Below are 16,166 nucleotides of genomic sequence, written 5' to 3'. Positions count from 1 at the left end.
ACACTATATTTCTGCACAGCTCTCACTTCAGCAGGCCTCTCTGTTTATTCTGATACCAAAGCTGTCCAAACCCACCAACCTGTCAGATCATCTGAAACTCACCCTTGCAATGACAGGCATTTTTATGTAAGCAAGTACTCTCTGCACCTAGCATTTTCCTAAATGAACTATTTTAACTTTCAAATGCACTTTACATTGGATCTGTGTCCTGCCTGTACAACTGTGGCCACAACTGTGCATCTCCAGATGCTCTGAAGTCTAGTCATCATCTTCCTCACTATCCTCCCTTAAGTACCAGCAGTCAGTGAAATCAATTTCTTTCAGCATTTTAACAAACCAAGCTAGCTCTTTTTATTTTGCAATTTAAAACACTAAGTATTTTGCTGCCCAGAAGGTGAGAGTGAGATACCAGTTATACAACTATCACTGTAACTGCAGCTACCACAACTTAATAGGGCACTCCAGTATATAGACAACACTTAACCAATTTTAAACTAAAACAGAACTGATTACTGTCAGAGGATGTATTTTGTTGTACATTGTACCTGCTTATACCCAGGTCTGCAATACATACACATTTATACTTGGGACATTCCCTCAAATGAATTTGAACAGCTTACTCTAGCCTTCTAAAGAACTGGCAAACCATTCGAGTACCTTGCAGCCATTGAAACCTCATACTGTAACCCTGTTGATCCTTCAAGATAGTATACTCCTATCACATAGGGATTTTTAGAGAGAAAGTCTTCCTAAGAAATATAAATACCATAAAGAAATATGCCTTTGACTCTTCTACCATTTAGAAGACATTTAGATGTTGAAAACAGAAAGCAGGCAAATGTCATGGGAAAAAAAACTCAGTAAGATATTAAACACTACCTGGAACCAAATTCTATGAACAAAAGCAGATGCTAAGCTTTGAGATTCTGTCCTCAGGTAAGACTTACTGACGGCACATAGGCCTCATCACTGTTCAAAACTCACCTACACTTTTGACTGCATGAAGTGGTACATTCCAGGCTTCCTCCTGAAAAGTGGTAACAGAAGGAGCAGCATTCCCTCTCCAAAAGCTCCAGGATATGAAGCATGATTTGAGCAACAGAGTCTTATACATTGTGTAAGCTCTGTTTACACTACACATTATTGTAGTAGTGCAATTAATTTCTGCAAAACCCCATTCATCTAACTGTTCTCATCACTAATTAGAACAACTGGGACCAGAAAAATAAATGCTAGCATATTTGGGACATATGTTTGAAGTAAACTTCTTATTTCTCTTATATAAGGTAAGTTTAACTTAACAGCATTTCCAAATGTTAAGGCTTTCAGACAAAGCTTACAATATGTGCATTTAGCTACCATGTTTGTAATACGTCACGTAATACGTGACGTTACTCAAACATCATAGATATTTAAAGGCAAAGGTACATAAACCCTTCAGCAACGACACACAAGAATTCTCAGCAACTGATGCACATGAATTCTAAATTTTCTTACACCTCAAGAGGTTGGCTGAATTTTTCTTTCACTTTTTTAACTAAAGTGGAAGATACATTTTCTCTTCTGGTTTTAGTAAATCTTTGACAGGACAAAAACCTACTGTAGTCTGTTTATGCAAACTAGTATGAGAAAGCCCTTTTGCTATCTGCATTACTTAAATCCAGTACTAAAAATCTCAACTTCTTTTCACTCAAATGGCATTAACACTAACAAAAATGTACTTATTTAGTTAGAACATTGCCTTACCGTGTAAATGCCAATTCTACAAACAGCAAATGAGAGCTGGATACATTCAGACATAGTCTAAAGGAATCAAAATAAAGAAATTACCAAGAATGCTATTTATTCAGAACTACTTTTCTTCCCATGTCTCCCCTCTGCCCCGAAAAAAACCAACTTCTTCAAGGCTGTATTAAACAACCTGAGAAAAATGCCATATAAATTCAGGTTATTCAGATGCATACTACCTTTCATACAGAAGCAGCTGTCAACACCTTTACACTTACTAGTTCAGTATTAATTATAGGCCTCAGATTACCTAATGATCCCCAAAATGCCTGTACACAATCTTAACAATTTGCATGTAAGCTTTCAGTCTCATTTATTTTTATCTACTCTGTTTCAAAAACAATCTGCAAGAAACATTTTAATGGAGTGCTTTTTGGCCTCCTAGTAGACTGTAAAGAGCTTCTGTGTTTATATGTTACAGTTCTTCTCTCCCTGTACCATCACTGAAACTTTCTTCCTCTATATACCAAAATAATGTATATAATTTAATGCTTGCACATTTCTGGAGTCTTATTCCTTTAGTTTTCTGATATTTTCATGTTCAAAGTAGAACATGAAAATGAACATTTTATTTTATCTGTTCTTACAGCTGGGAAAAATCATATTAAAAGTTTTTACCCTCAACTTGCTCAACTTCCGATCTGCTGTGATGCCACAATTCTATGTCTTCTGCAGTCACCCAGAGAGGCTGAGGATGGACTACGAATTTCTGATGAAACAGATGAAAAACACCTTCTTTAATTAGCATAACAAAGCCAGGAAATAAATGCAGCTCTCCAACACGAAAATAAACACTACTGTATGTTTGCCATATTTCCTATGCAATTAGGTAAAATAAACTAAGCTTACAATGATTTATTCAGAAAAGTAATTGAGTAATTTGCCTTTCAAATACCATATATAAAGGTATATAAGGTATTTGAAAGGCAAAACTTAAAGCCAAAACTTAAAGCCAAAGTGAAACATTTTTATTTAATATTTAAAAAGTTCACACATTATCTAAGATAAAGTGCTGGATGATACAGACTTTAAACGTACCAGTCAAAACATCATCTCAGCATCTGCTTTCTAATTTCTCCCACCCTTTAAATGAAATACCCATTTAATTAGAATTGGGATTTTAAAAAATCAAAAGAATAGATCTTATTAATTATAAGTAATAAAAAAAATGTGTACCAACATTTTTCTTTATCTGTAATTGTTACATTTAAATTTGAAACAAACAGTATTTCGCTGAATTGTCTGAAAGTCAAAAAGCACAGCACAAAACCCTGAAAGCAAACTTCAACAGCACAGTTGATTTTCTTTTCTTACTGGAAGTAATCTAGCATATTATTAATGACAAGGAAATGCTGATTCAAAGCACCATTTCAATTTAAGGAAATTTTTTTTGCAGCTTTAAGAACAAACATCCAAGTCTATCACTTCTGCTCTGAGCTTCTCCCAGAAAGAAAAAAGTGACAGAGAAATAGGAACTGACTTCAAGAAACCCTGCAGTTACACAAAGTGGTGGGGCGGGGTCAGAAACCATACCCCTCCTGACAGTATTTGCAGACCTTGTTCCAAAGGTTCCAGGGATGGATGATTTCCCCAAGCAATTTAGTCCAGTGCATCATTACCCTCTCTACTAGAAAGTTTCCTAATGTTTAACCTGGGTCTCCGGCAATTTAAGCCCATACTTAAATACCAGGTGATACATGCAGTGATTTGCATTTTCAGTATCCTGGGAGATTCTATGTTGCTAGCGGACGCAACTTTATATCCAAAGTAAATTTATTTGAGCTTGCAAGAGAAGTAAACATGCAGCAGCAAACCATTACAGCTTCTCCATATATACTGTTTGCTTTTATTCTAGACAAGCACAGCATTATAAATTGTTTTATTTTTTTAATTTTTATTTAGTATTTCCAGGCTATACATTAGTGGGAGTACTAAACTGCAGTTCAAATTCCACAGTAAGCCCCTGTAGATCCTTGCTTCAGTAGAATAAAACAACCTACATCCTGTGTTACCTTACTCATCTGTTGTTGGGTTTGCTTGCTACTGTAATGTTCTGAAACCACAGGCTATAATTATAAAGCACGAATTCTGTCACACACAGTACCGATGAATGTTTCCCTTATGCATTTCCCAGTGAAATACTAAGATAATCCCTTCTTCAAGTCCCCAAGATAATGCTTATAAACTACATTCTATTGTGGTAAAAAAGGTCATTAAATCCAGTGCTACTATTAATATCTATTAATATCATATTCACCTATCCTTCTGAAAATTTACATTCCCTCCCCAGTAGTATTTCAGTTTAATCCCTGAAAAAGTGACAGGAATTGATTTAAATAATTTAAAATTTAATGATAATATCCTTCAGACTATCACTCCAACCACTGAGTTAAGATATAGTTGATAATCTGTTGCTACAATGGGGAGTTTATTCTTGATACTTGTAATCTTTCGTTATTTTGGTTGTGCAGCTCACTTGGGACCATACAATTGGGCAACAAAACAATTGTTGTAAAATTTGCATTTAATTTACTTACAGTTTATTGTTGCTTTCTGAAAGGATTTTACACGGTAAGCATGAAAATAAAAGAAAAAAAAATGTAAAAATATACCTACAAATATTATGAAAGAAAGATACCTTGTTTGATACAATTCTACAAGGACTAATTCTTCACAGAAGTGACTTCACATGTCAAAAGCGAAAAATGGAGCCAACAGGTCAAATATGTCAAACAATATACACATGCATCTCTGCCAAAAAGCACCCTTCTGCTTAGGCAAAAGGTCATCTCACAAACATTAAATAACTTCTCCCACTGAAAGTAAACTCATGGCTAACTTTCCTATTTGCCCAATACTTTGTTACTTTAATAGTACCTTGTAAAAACGTGGCTGTTCATAATGACTTTGAAAGACGTCTGCCCTGCAGCTGTGCAACATTCAATTCACAACAAGCATCTGTTCTGCCCATTTTTTCAAGTATTCAGCTATCAGTACAAATATCAGTAAAAAACAATTTCAGTATTTAGTGTTAAAAAAAAAAATCTCATTCAGCTCTGACACAGGCACACAGTCTGCAACTCACAAAGCCATTGTTTTAAATAATATCTATTTTGTCAGCAAATACAAGATTAAATCCCTACTCATAATATTTACAAGAGACCAGATTTTGAAAAGATTAACTAGAGCATGTTCTGCAACTGATGACTTCAAAGATGCAAGCACCAAGTTGAAAGCACTAGCATCACAAACCGCGGTGGGCAAAAGGGGAGGGGGAGCCTAATCAGGTTCTCAGAAAAGAAACAAAAGGCTCAACACCAGACAGAACTGCAGGAGCGGGTATCCTCAATTCTACCACCCAGCAGAAACACTCACCTGGACCTCAACTCGCTGTGACATAATCCTAAATAAATCAAGCAGTGAATATATCTCCAAGACCACAAAAACAGAAAGCAACACAAGAAAAGGAAAATGTTAGAGGGTTTTTTTTCTGGTGATAGGTTTCTTTAATAAACTAAAGATCCAGGCACACTTCTGCTCATTTATAATTAAGTGACACAACCCAGTAATCACTTGGAATTGCTGGATCTTCCAGGCAGAAGTTTTTTCCATCTCCATTCTTACCTGCATCTTTTCCAGTGTATAAAATGGCAAAAATTAGCAGTACAAGTGTATAAAATATGCAATTTTTAAGGCACCTTTATGTATGGAGCCTGAAACAAATTCTCAGTACTTATGTTTTAAGGAACATGTGCGTACCCACTACAGTAAATGTAGCAGGAACTTTGACCAGAACTGCTGTTTGCTAACCTTGTGTACTGAACTCCAACTAGTAACTCCAAGGCTCCCCTTTCTGCACAAGATGTCACAGCCCTCTAGCACATTCCGTTAATAACATTTCTAATTTAAACTCCCCAAATTCTTTTTAATACTGTTCTCAGGGAAAAAGGACACAGAAAATATTTTCATATTCTCCTTTAATGCTGAATAATTAGATTTTTAAAATACCAATCTTCTTGTACATAATCATTAGAAAAATAAATCTTAGTTTAGAGACTAGAAGAAACCTGATGTTGATAGAAAAGCAATGATATGCGAACAGGAATAGGACTGGATCCAAGAACTCTCTTGTCATCACAAAAAGTAATCAAGTGGATGCACTAGAGAACAATGCTCTCCTCTCTTTTAGGCAATATTCTCAGTAGAACAGTTTTCCATGACTGTTTCCAGGACTGCAATGGCTCAGGCAGTGAAAGATGCAGATTAGCCAGCAGAAAATTAAAAGCTCCAAGAACAGCATAGACATTTCTCAAGAATTCTGGACCTTTTCTCCAGTCTTGCTGAAACCTGAAATTATGCAAGTTTCTAGGCAAGAAGAAAGCACTCAGAGAAGAGATCACTCTTTGTAGAGCGCATCATCTCTCTACATAGGCTGTCTACACGGTTTCAGGTTCACTCAGTGTTGTGGGCCTTAGATACAAAGTCATAAATTCAATTAAAACAGAGATGTTGGAAAGCCAGTAGCCTCTCCTCATACGTCAAGGCAGCACTTCCAAGCAGAAGGAATCCATTAGCTACGTGCCCCTGGAGTAGATTAAGTATCTTCATCAATTCCTCTGAATTAAAATGTCCCACCTCCTGTGCAGTTGATGCAATTCTGATTACACCAGGGAGTACTCCTGGACACCACTTGGAACATGTCAATTTTCTAACTGCAATTCCCTGTTCCAGAACTAGTTCTAGCTGTCCTCTCAATGAGGAGAAATGGATGTCTTTAGCCCATGGCAAAGCCTAAGGACATCCAGGGAATTATATCTCATGATCTATCCTTATGGTCCAGCAATCACAACTTCAGGATCTCCTACCATCACATCTGAACATCACATTTAATACCAACCCACAACAGACCTGTTTTTGAAGGCACTGTACAAATTCCTGGTCTACTCATCTTGACTTCTCTAACATTACTGCACAAGTGAGAATTCAACTACACTCACATGAAAACACAGTTCCTGGATTATAACTGTCAGTGAGTTCTTCTATTGGGAAAAATTTACTTATTGCCTAGTTACCTCTCTTTCTGATTTCAAAGATGTCTAGAATATTGCCTGTTCATACCAGTCAGCTCTTTCTCCAGACTGAAGGGCTATAACTATTTAATCCCTGCTTGTACGGAAGCAATTGCTTTCCTTGAATTACCACATCATCCTTCTCTGTATCTTCTTTGGTTTTTCAATACTCTTCCTGAGATGATGCAACCAGACATGCAGCATCTAAGACAAGACCAAACCATACATTTAAGCAGTGTAAAAATGAGATCTTTCCCTTTTTCCTTCTAAATACTCTAAATTTGTTGACAGATGTCTGGGTTGGGGTGACATTTTAAAGAAGGATCCTCATTCCCTTTCCCGAGTACTGATGACATTTTAGGGCCTATCCATGCATCTGTACTACCATGTGACTTCTTCTATAAATATATGCAACTTTGCATTTATCAACACTGAATTTCATGTGCCATTTCATTATGGATATCAAAAGAGGTACTACAATTTTTTTCCTGGGTTCAATATGCATTCTTAGTATTTGTCTCTGCATCAGCCCATCCAAAGCACATGCAGTTTATTTATTATAGTTAATTCTTATTCATGAAATTCCCTTGTAATCTCTGAATTCATTTCTCCCTCTCATTCACTGCCAGAGCTGTGCTCTCAGTGCTCATTCGTACTTCCCATGAAATTTGTATTACAAAAAATGATTTCTTCATTTTTAATTGCTTCTAAGTTTTTCACCTCTATTGGAGTCAAAATCATTTAAAGGAAGATTAGGCAGCAGCAGTTGTAAAAGTTAATAAAATGTAGAAAACAGATGGTTCTTCCATACAAAAGCTCCAAGTCATAACAAAAAAAGAAATCTGCAAACTTACTTCTCCCATATCAACAGTTCCTAGTGGATCTGGGATGCCATCTTGCTTACTCAGACTCTCCAATGCCAAAAGCTAATGTGGGTCCTATGAACAAATTCTTCTGCTGCTGCTCCACCAAAACATACAGCAGAGCATCATACATAGATTCACATTCCCTCCTACTGTTTGTTCTTATAAGCAACTAAGCTCCAGGGCTGGACTGCATCTAGCATAAGGATTTGTCACCTACACTTCCTGTTTTGTGTCTCTTCCTCACAGTTACTTACACACTGGTTGGCAATTAATTTAATCACCTTACCAGGCTGCCAGTGAAAAAAAAAAAAAAATCTGTAAGCTGAAGAGCTCCAGCATGAGATGAGACATCTTTTACTCAATTGCAAATACCCTACTCATGTCCACAAGGACTTTTATACAGTCAGACACTTTGCACTTCAGAAAGTTATGCTGCACACACTGTGAAAAACAGCAAAAACAACATACTGCAGAGCAGTATGAGGCAAAACACAAAGAATCACAACATTTTAAATACTGTTGTGTTTTTTTTCATATGGCTTTTACAGCTCTTTGGGTGCACATGTGTGTTTTTAAACGAAACTAAAAATTATTCTTTTATTAATGGAGAGCTAATATCCTCACACAATCACAAAACTTCAGAACTCAGTTTAAGAGAATAAACATCACAAGCTGGCAGTATGAAAAAACATGACCTGATGATACTGACAACAAGCCAAAAATGTTAATCAGCATGTGGTATTAGAAGGAATATTCTGTCCTTACTAAACGCAGATATTCTCACTTATAAAAAGCTTACATTTCTAACCTTTTGTGAAATTCATCATGTTGCCTCAAGCTTGAGGTCTGACTGAAGAATTCAGGAGCAACATACCACAGAGCAACATGGTGTGGTGGTACAAAGCAAGAGCTGGCATTGAAGACCAAGTATTCATCCTACATACTTCAGACACTAGTTCTAATCTAGGCCCGTGATGTAAAAACCCATTAGCGAAGTAAGTCTTTCCATCTGGTTTCGTTCGAAAAAATATTAAGTTCACGTCATCTGTGATCACTCTGCAATGCAAATCTACAACCATAAGTATTATCTTCTTCAATTCAATGATTCACATCTGATCCAAACACTAATACAGTTGCATGCACCCTGTACACTAGTTGACCTTACAGCTGTTGTTTTCTTTCCTGCATTCAGTTATATCTTTATTTTGAAACAACTGTCAGACCCTTCATCCTTGTGTCTAATCAACTTCCCAAACAGAAGGGAGGATAATAAAATAAAAGCTCTTGTGCTCTACAGAAGGTGTAAATCTTGAAGGATGTTAGAGCTGATAGATGAGTCAACACAGAGCCTAAATAATCCTTATTGCTACATGACAAAAGACAAAATTCCCATGAGAGGGATGTTCAGCAAACACTAAGAGGAGAAGGCCCTATGTATAGACCGTTGCTGCTCATGTTTCAGGCCCTGTATCAAAAACATGCATGTGCCTCAGAGGGAAAATACAGAGTTGCTGGTATAGACCTTTACCCAGTTTTCCTTATTCAAAGGACAGCGTCTATGGGTTTACAAAGTTTCAGTGAAGTAAAACTCCTACCTTCAAACATATGCCTCTGTAACACATTTGTGGTATAAGAAAGAATGTTTTCAATGACCTGCAGATACGAAACAATGGAACTGGCAACAGCAATGGAAACACAGTATCTGAGGTGGAGCAGAATCACTAACTGATCTTGATCTTCCCATATTGCCACTTCCGGAATCTAACCTGCCCAATTAAATTAAAGAGTCTAACTACTTAAAAGAAAGGTCTTAAAAGTAAACTCCCCAAGAAAGAAAAGTTGCTCAGAAACTTTTTTTTTTTTTTAATATCATCTAACACTTTTAAGAACACCAGTTTGGTATATGCAGCTTTCCCCAACCAAGACTTTGTCTGAACACTAACTGTCTAGAATGTGAGGTCAAGACTGTTCAAAAACCAAGCAGAAACTCTTAAGTCACTTTAAGGCCTATTCACATATTCATCTAAAATTTGAAAATTTAGTTACATTTACTCAAAAACTTTCCAAATTTTAGGTTTCATGTGCATGCATACAGGAGTAAAATAGTTTGTATTAGCTAACAAATGTACAAAGAACAAAAAAACCCTCAAACTTGTTATAGTTAAAAGAAACCAATCCCCAACAAAGCAACAAGGATTCTAGCACACTAGCAGTGTGCACTCTCTTGACATTGCAGAACCCATGTTCCTGTTTAACTCCCCAGAAAAGGGGAAAAAAATGAAAAAAAAAAAACCACTAAAGCTGAAGCGGTTGATCATGCAAGAAGAGTTATCTTCCATTTCAGGTCGTAACATGCTCTTCAATACCTGCTCAAGAAACATTTTTATATACAACTAAGATACTACATAGTATCTTGGGATGTAATTTAGGGATAAGCTATCATAAGGAAAATGCTAAAAATACAAAATTAAACAGGTTATCAATTTTTTCTTATAAACCTCTTAGGCCAATATAACACCTTTCTTTTGTGAAGAAACACATTCAAATTTCTACACCACTCTCTCAAGTGGCTTTTAAAAATTCTACACAGATCAGGCTGATACCTTGAATGGAAGCATGTAAGAACTTCATCCACTGCAGAGGATGCCACTTAAGAAGTGTACTGTGCAAGTCTACTCAGGAGCTTAAAATTTGCATTGTAATTTTAGCACATAAGAAAAACGGAAGCTTTTTTATTGTTTCCCCACAAGTTCTCCAAGCAAAAACTGTAAGACTGGTCACATGTCATGCTTTTCACAAGATGCATCATGCCGTAACTCCTTAAATTAAGCATAGTCTACTGAACAGAGGCCAACCAACACAAGTCTCTAATACACTAAAATTCTTCCAGACACAATGTAGCAAGAATGAAGCTGAAGACGATTGCAGACAGTACACCGGATTATGTAGTCATTGACGCAGCTGTGTTCACAATAATGTGTTTTAAAAGTGTTAACTAAATACAAGGAGAAAAACACGTGTAAGTAAAAGGTGCCTCTGAGTGAAGATGTATTCTTTTTTAGAGGTTGAGCCTAGTTTAGTCATGTTGACTGAAAAAAAAAAAACCACCACATCACTCATAACATCATAATTATATCAACACAAAAATAAAAGAGGCACCAGGCTGAAGAGCCTCTTCTAGCCATTAAAGATACAGAGGCAGTGATACTTTTTTGTTACAATGCAAAACCGCAAAAACAGACCAGAGCATCACAGAAGATACTCTTTTAGTACCAATTTATTATCAAATGGCATTAGACATAAATCAAGGATCACATGGGAAGTAGGGGAGGCCCTACTCAGGTTCTGGTTATCTGCCCATAAAAGCTTCAGGCCACAGTCCAAGCTGGCTCCAACTGACTTCACTTTGAGCAGATTTTGAATGCTTTCAACAGCCTGATGATATTGGAAAGTGCTTCAGATGTTCAGCAGTTCTTGGGATCTGCTTCTTAATGGAGAAGTCTCCATCAATGTATGTTGTATCCAGATAAAATCAGGAAAAGAACTTTGCTATGCAAATTTGGGAAGAGCTGGCTTAGGGAAGATGTGTAGATGGACTGACTCCTGAGTCCCTGCTGCAGGAAACCTGACCTCATCTGTCCTCACCTTCTTCCACCAAACTCCCTCGCTCAGCCCCACTGATAACCAAAACTTTGTCAAATACTGTCACAGCACTACTGCAAACAGAAACAACCTCATCCTTTGCTCTGCTCTCTGCCTCAACTGCAAGCGCAGGACAAAACCTCACTGCCTGCAGGCTGCAACACAGGGGCCCAACATGAGGAACCAGAAAAGGAAGCTTCTGTTTGTGTTTTGATGCCCATGTATGTGCAAGAACTCAACATAAATGCACAAAACACAAAATTCCTTAACATGTACAGCTATTTTTGCTATGGAAATAACGCGACAATTATTCTACCGCCATAGGTTAACATTTACACTACAACTTCAAGTCTTGCATAGAACAAAAGAGTAGACCCATCTTTACACCAGGGCAGACTGTGACAACAAGCTAAAAATAGCTGTACACAACTAGTTGCCTATCTCACCATCATAATTTTTTTTTTTGTTAGAGCAGACTTTCTGAGGTGACTGAACCTCATGTTCAATGAGGTATTTCTAGAGCTGATACCAAAGAAGGCCACACAACAACAACAAAGAGGAAAACGATCAGCTGGAGAATAAGAGTCAGGGGAAGAAAAAAAACCCAGAGCTATTTAATCCCCTCCCCCCTTTAGTTAATACAAAAACATGTTCTCAGTTTCCAAGGCTTATTAAATTTATTGTTCTCAGAGTGGTTGGCCTTCCACACAACAGCCTGTAGAAGTCACAAAGGTTAATGTAAGCATTTCAAAAAGTACAGAACGGGCAGTTTCATCTGGACATAAGTTTATAAAGGAAAAAAATCTAAGAAACAGCTCCAGGCTCTCAAGGAGCTATGAGGCTGCACTTGATACCCAGCAAGTTTACTATCAGTGTTTCATTAACTAGGTTCTTAAAGAGAAGTCTGCCTACCATTTCTGCCACACGGGACTCATTTTTTAGTGCCTCTCTGTAGTATTCAAATTCTGAAAGGCAAGCGTAAAATATTTTGGGTATTTGGGGGGGGGGGGGGGGGAAGTGAGGCTCAATAAACCAAAATAAATCTTCGCTACATGGACATAAGAATAGTAAAGTATGCATTTAATGTATTTCTGGTTTAGTTAGCTGTCAGAAAAGGAAAAGCCTGCATGCAGCTCTCATCTCAACATGGCAAATCTTCAGTTCATTAAAAAGAGCATCTCCAGAGATTCTGTTGCATTTGACGAGCCTCTCTTGAAAGCCTACACCCTTGAGCATCCCGTGTGAAAACATGAATGACAGAGCCAAGATTCTGACTCCAAATACTTCCTGGTCACACTTGACACCAACAACGAACAGGGATGGCCAGAAGATGCCTGCTCTTCGTTGCCCCAGCTGACGCTTCGAAGCACTTCACGGTGAAGGAGAGAGCACCAGTTCACAACACAGCGCTCAAAGCAACAAGAGTGGAGCAATGGGATCCCAGCAGGACTGGAGCGATGGCATGTGCTCGTTACGCCCTCACACTGTTAGGCTGAAAAGACCAGGTAAGCAGGTACCATACTATAAAACAAAGCCACCTGCTCATCAGCCAGCCGTGCCACAGGGTTTTTGCTCGCCGAGGGTGTGCGGGTGAGTGCAAACACCAGCCACGACCCCAGCTGAGATGCGAGCCCGCGATACGATCTCTCGCAGACGAATGAAGCCAATATTCATTAAAGAGCAATAAACACTACCCCCGAATACCAGCTGCCCGGGCGCTCGGCTGATCCCGCCGGCAGTAGCAATTTAGTTCATTCAAGCGTGCCTTAAGCTCCAGCATTTAGGAAAAAAACAGCGACCCGGGTCACGGCCTTAGCAACCTAATAGCGGCCAAATGAGCGGGGCCCGGCCGCTTTATCGCCCGTGAACAGCCGGGCGGGCCGGGCACGGCAGCGCGGCCGGACCCAGCGCCCCCGGCCCCGGGCTGCCCCCCGCACACTCCCGCGCCGCGGACGCTGCCCCAGCCACTCGGTAAGATGTCCGACGGTCCGCTCCCGCCGGGAACCTACCAGGTAATCCATGTACCGGGGTGGCGCTGGGCGCCGCGCTGCCGAGCTCTCCGGAGGGGCCGCGGGCGCCCGCCCGGCTGACAGCGGCGCTGGGCCGGCGGGGGCAGCGCCGTCACGGGGCGCGGGGCAGCGGCGGGGCCGGCGGCGTGGGGCGCTCGGCGCGCCGGGGGCGGGCGGGGGCGCGGGCGCTGCCCCGGCGGCGCTGTCAGAGCCGCGCTGCCGCCCGCACCTCGCGGCGGAGGGAGGGGGGCAGGGCGGGCAGCGGAGGGGAGGGACGCGCCGTCAGCTGATCGCACACGTGGGGGCGCGGCCAGGCTGCCCTTAAAGGCGTACGAGCGCCACAGCTGTGCGGCTGCGAGTCCGGGGTTCTGTCGTGCCCCGGAGTAGGAGAGTCCAGAGAAGGGCAACGGAGCTGGGGAAAGGACTGCAGCACAGGTCCTGTGAGGAGCAGCTAAGGGAGCTGCGGGTGTTTAGCCTGGAGATAAGGAGACTCAGGGGTGACCCCATCCATCTCTAAAACTGCCTGGAAGGAAGTTGTGGCCAGGTGGGGGTCGGTCTCTTTTCCGAGGCAACCAGCGACAGGACGAGAGGACATGATCTTAAACTGCGCCAGGGGGGTGGGTTAAGTTGGACATCGGGAAGAATTTCTTCACAGAAAGGGTGATTAGACATTAGAATGGGCTGCCCAGGGAGGTGGAGGAGTCACCATCACTGGAGGTGTTTAAGGAAAGACTGGACATGGCACTTAGTGCCATGGTGTAGTTGAGATGGTGATGTATGGTCACAGATTGCACTCGATGATCCTTCAGGTTTCTTTCCCAATCTAATTGATTCTGTGATAATTTCCCCAAGCACCTGTGAAAGCAACGCCCATGTCTCATACTGCAACCTCACATCCTAACCTGGAGGCTTTTCCACAAATTTGTGCCTTACTCTTGGAGAAATAGAAGGAAACTTCTCAATGTGTATGACGGTGGGATAGGAAATCTAAAAATGAGGCATCAAGTGAAAGAATGAGGGGGAAAAAATAGAGTGCAGTAAAAAGAACTAGGAGGTAAGGAGCTAGAAGAAGAGATGTGTAAATGAGGCGCCAGGAGCAAGAGGGAATCAGTATTTGTAAGGATATTGGTAAACAGTTTACTTAGATCTAGTAAACTGGGGTGAGGGAAGGGAAGTTACAATTGCTGCTCTGAATTTTGTAATTAATTAAGGCCTGTTGTGGACAGTCTCAGTTACTACATCCAGAGAGTGTTGTAAGATGTTCCCCTTGCCCGCCAAAACCACATCTTTTCCTTGTCAATGGATAATTCATTTTCCTCATACATCTGATCTAGAAAAAATTGATTCCTAGGGCAGCCCTTACTTTACTCTGGGATTCAATATCAAATACATCTGCATAGCAAACTAAGTTTAATTTAGATGAGTACAAGTAATTTTTTTTTAATTTTCAATCATTTTGAAGTTCACTCATTTTAGTATTTTAGTAGGTAATGGGTGTAAGGAGGGATACAGGCTTGGCCCTTCCTGCTACTCAGCATTTTGACTGTCTTCCATGTAGTCATAGCCATTGCTGGCAACTGTCTGTTGATCCTGAAATGTCCTTTTGAGAGGAGGAACTACAGGGTAAAGACTACTTAGCCACTACAGGGGTGGCTAAAGTAGGCCTCTCAATAATGTAGCACAGGAGCCACAAGAAACTTTGATTTCATCATGGTTCTGTTATCACATGTGATTTTTAACATTTTGCAGTGCTTTCCCCTTAACCTTTAAAACCCTTTATTTCTTCTTTTTTAGCAGTAATACATCACTCTTGAGACTTGCTGCCTTTTGATGCTTCTCTAAATGAAGGGTGACTGAAAGGAGAACATCAAGAACAAGAAGATATTTAAGAACTGTTTCCTGTGAGACAAATAGCAAAGGACTGGGAATTATTTCTTCTATAGCTGATTGAGAAGAAAATAGAATCTATGTGTAGAGAGTTGTTGCAAAGATGCTGCTGTTATAGGAAAAGAAGTAAATGGCTTTCATTGCAAGAAGGAAAATTCAGTTCAGCTACTGGAAAATACTTTATTGGGAAGGATATTTGAACATGGAGAGACATCACAATCAAAACTAGTAGAATTTCTGAAAGCAGCCATCAACATTTCTCAGATGTAGTTTAGTTTAGTTAGTGAGCACTGATGTACATTTGGAGAAAAAGAAGACCCCTCTGTTTTACATGAAGGTGATAGATCTGATTATGAAGATGTACTGTGTTTATCTATCCAAAGAAAAATGTTTATTCACAAATGACTATTTTATAAATGCTATTTTCTTTCTACTTTATAAACAAGACCTTATGATCTGAACACAAAATCAGTTAAAAAAATGAAGAAATTTCTCATGTATACACTGAAAATCCCACAAACTTGATCAAAAGAGAAGCCAAGCCTAAATTTATGTATTAGTCATTCTGTTCACTGTAAACACATTATTCCTTTGGCCATTGCATAGCCTTATGCCCCATTAATCTTATTACATAAAGTGGACATTAACATTGAACAATAGCAGAATGTAAGCAGAATACAAGCCCTATAACACATGCCTTCCAGCCTACATAGCAGTCATGCAGTTGCTGAGATTTTTCTAGCAAGTCCTGTAGGATTTCTTTCATCTAAAATGAAGATCAATTTCATATTGGAATATATACCTAATGCAGTGTTAGTTATCTTCATAAAGAAGCCTGTCAGCAGGACCTCATATGTCAAGATGGGAAGGAAAAGATCAAAGTATTTAAGTGGAGCAAACTTCAT

At 39.5% G+C, this 16,166-nt stretch overlaps 1 protein-coding gene and 1 long non-coding RNA gene across 8 annotated transcripts in view; one reads left to right on the top strand and one right to left on the bottom strand.

The window, feature by feature from the left end:
- The window catches only part of ARL15 (ADP ribosylation factor like GTPase 15), a 252,963-nt gene extending 239,487 nt beyond the window's left edge, over positions 1–13,476 (bottom strand). For 2 of the 7 annotated variants that reach the window (XM_039566723.1, XM_039566724.1), the window contains exons 1-4: positions 13,375–13,458; positions 4,326–4,341; positions 2,407–2,497; positions 1,747–1,803 (exon numbers count right to left, since the gene is read on the bottom strand). In XM_039566723.1, coding sequence (XP_039422657.1) covers positions 1,747–1,800 — 54 coding nt within the window. In that variant the 5' untranslated portion in view covers positions 1,801–1,803; positions 2,407–2,497; positions 4,326–4,341; positions 13,375–13,458. Of the gene's footprint in view, positions 1–1,746; positions 1,804–2,406; positions 2,498–4,325; positions 4,342–13,374 lie in introns of all 7 variants that reach the window. The other 5 variants (XM_039566721.1, XM_039566722.1, XM_039566718.1 and 2 more) reach the window with 5 other exon arrangements.
- Positions 13,477–13,712: 236 nt separating this feature from the next.
- LOC109144093 lies at positions 13,713–15,901 on the top strand. Its single transcript, XR_002044605.3, has 2 exons — positions 13,713–13,918; positions 15,169–15,901. It is a non-coding gene; the product is annotated as an uncharacterized LOC109144093 (long non-coding RNA).
- The last annotated feature ends 265 nt before the right edge of the window (positions 15,902–16,166 follow it).

The sequence above is a fragment of the Corvus cornix genome, chromosome Z, assembly GCF_000738735.6.
Source record: "Corvus cornix cornix isolate S_Up_H32 chromosome Z, ASM73873v5, whole genome shotgun sequence".
Taxonomy (NCBI): domain Eukaryota; kingdom Metazoa; phylum Chordata; class Aves; order Passeriformes; family Corvidae; genus Corvus; species Corvus cornix.
The sequence above is the reverse complement of the archived record's forward strand: the minus strand, read 5'-3'. Positions and strand labels throughout refer to the sequence as shown.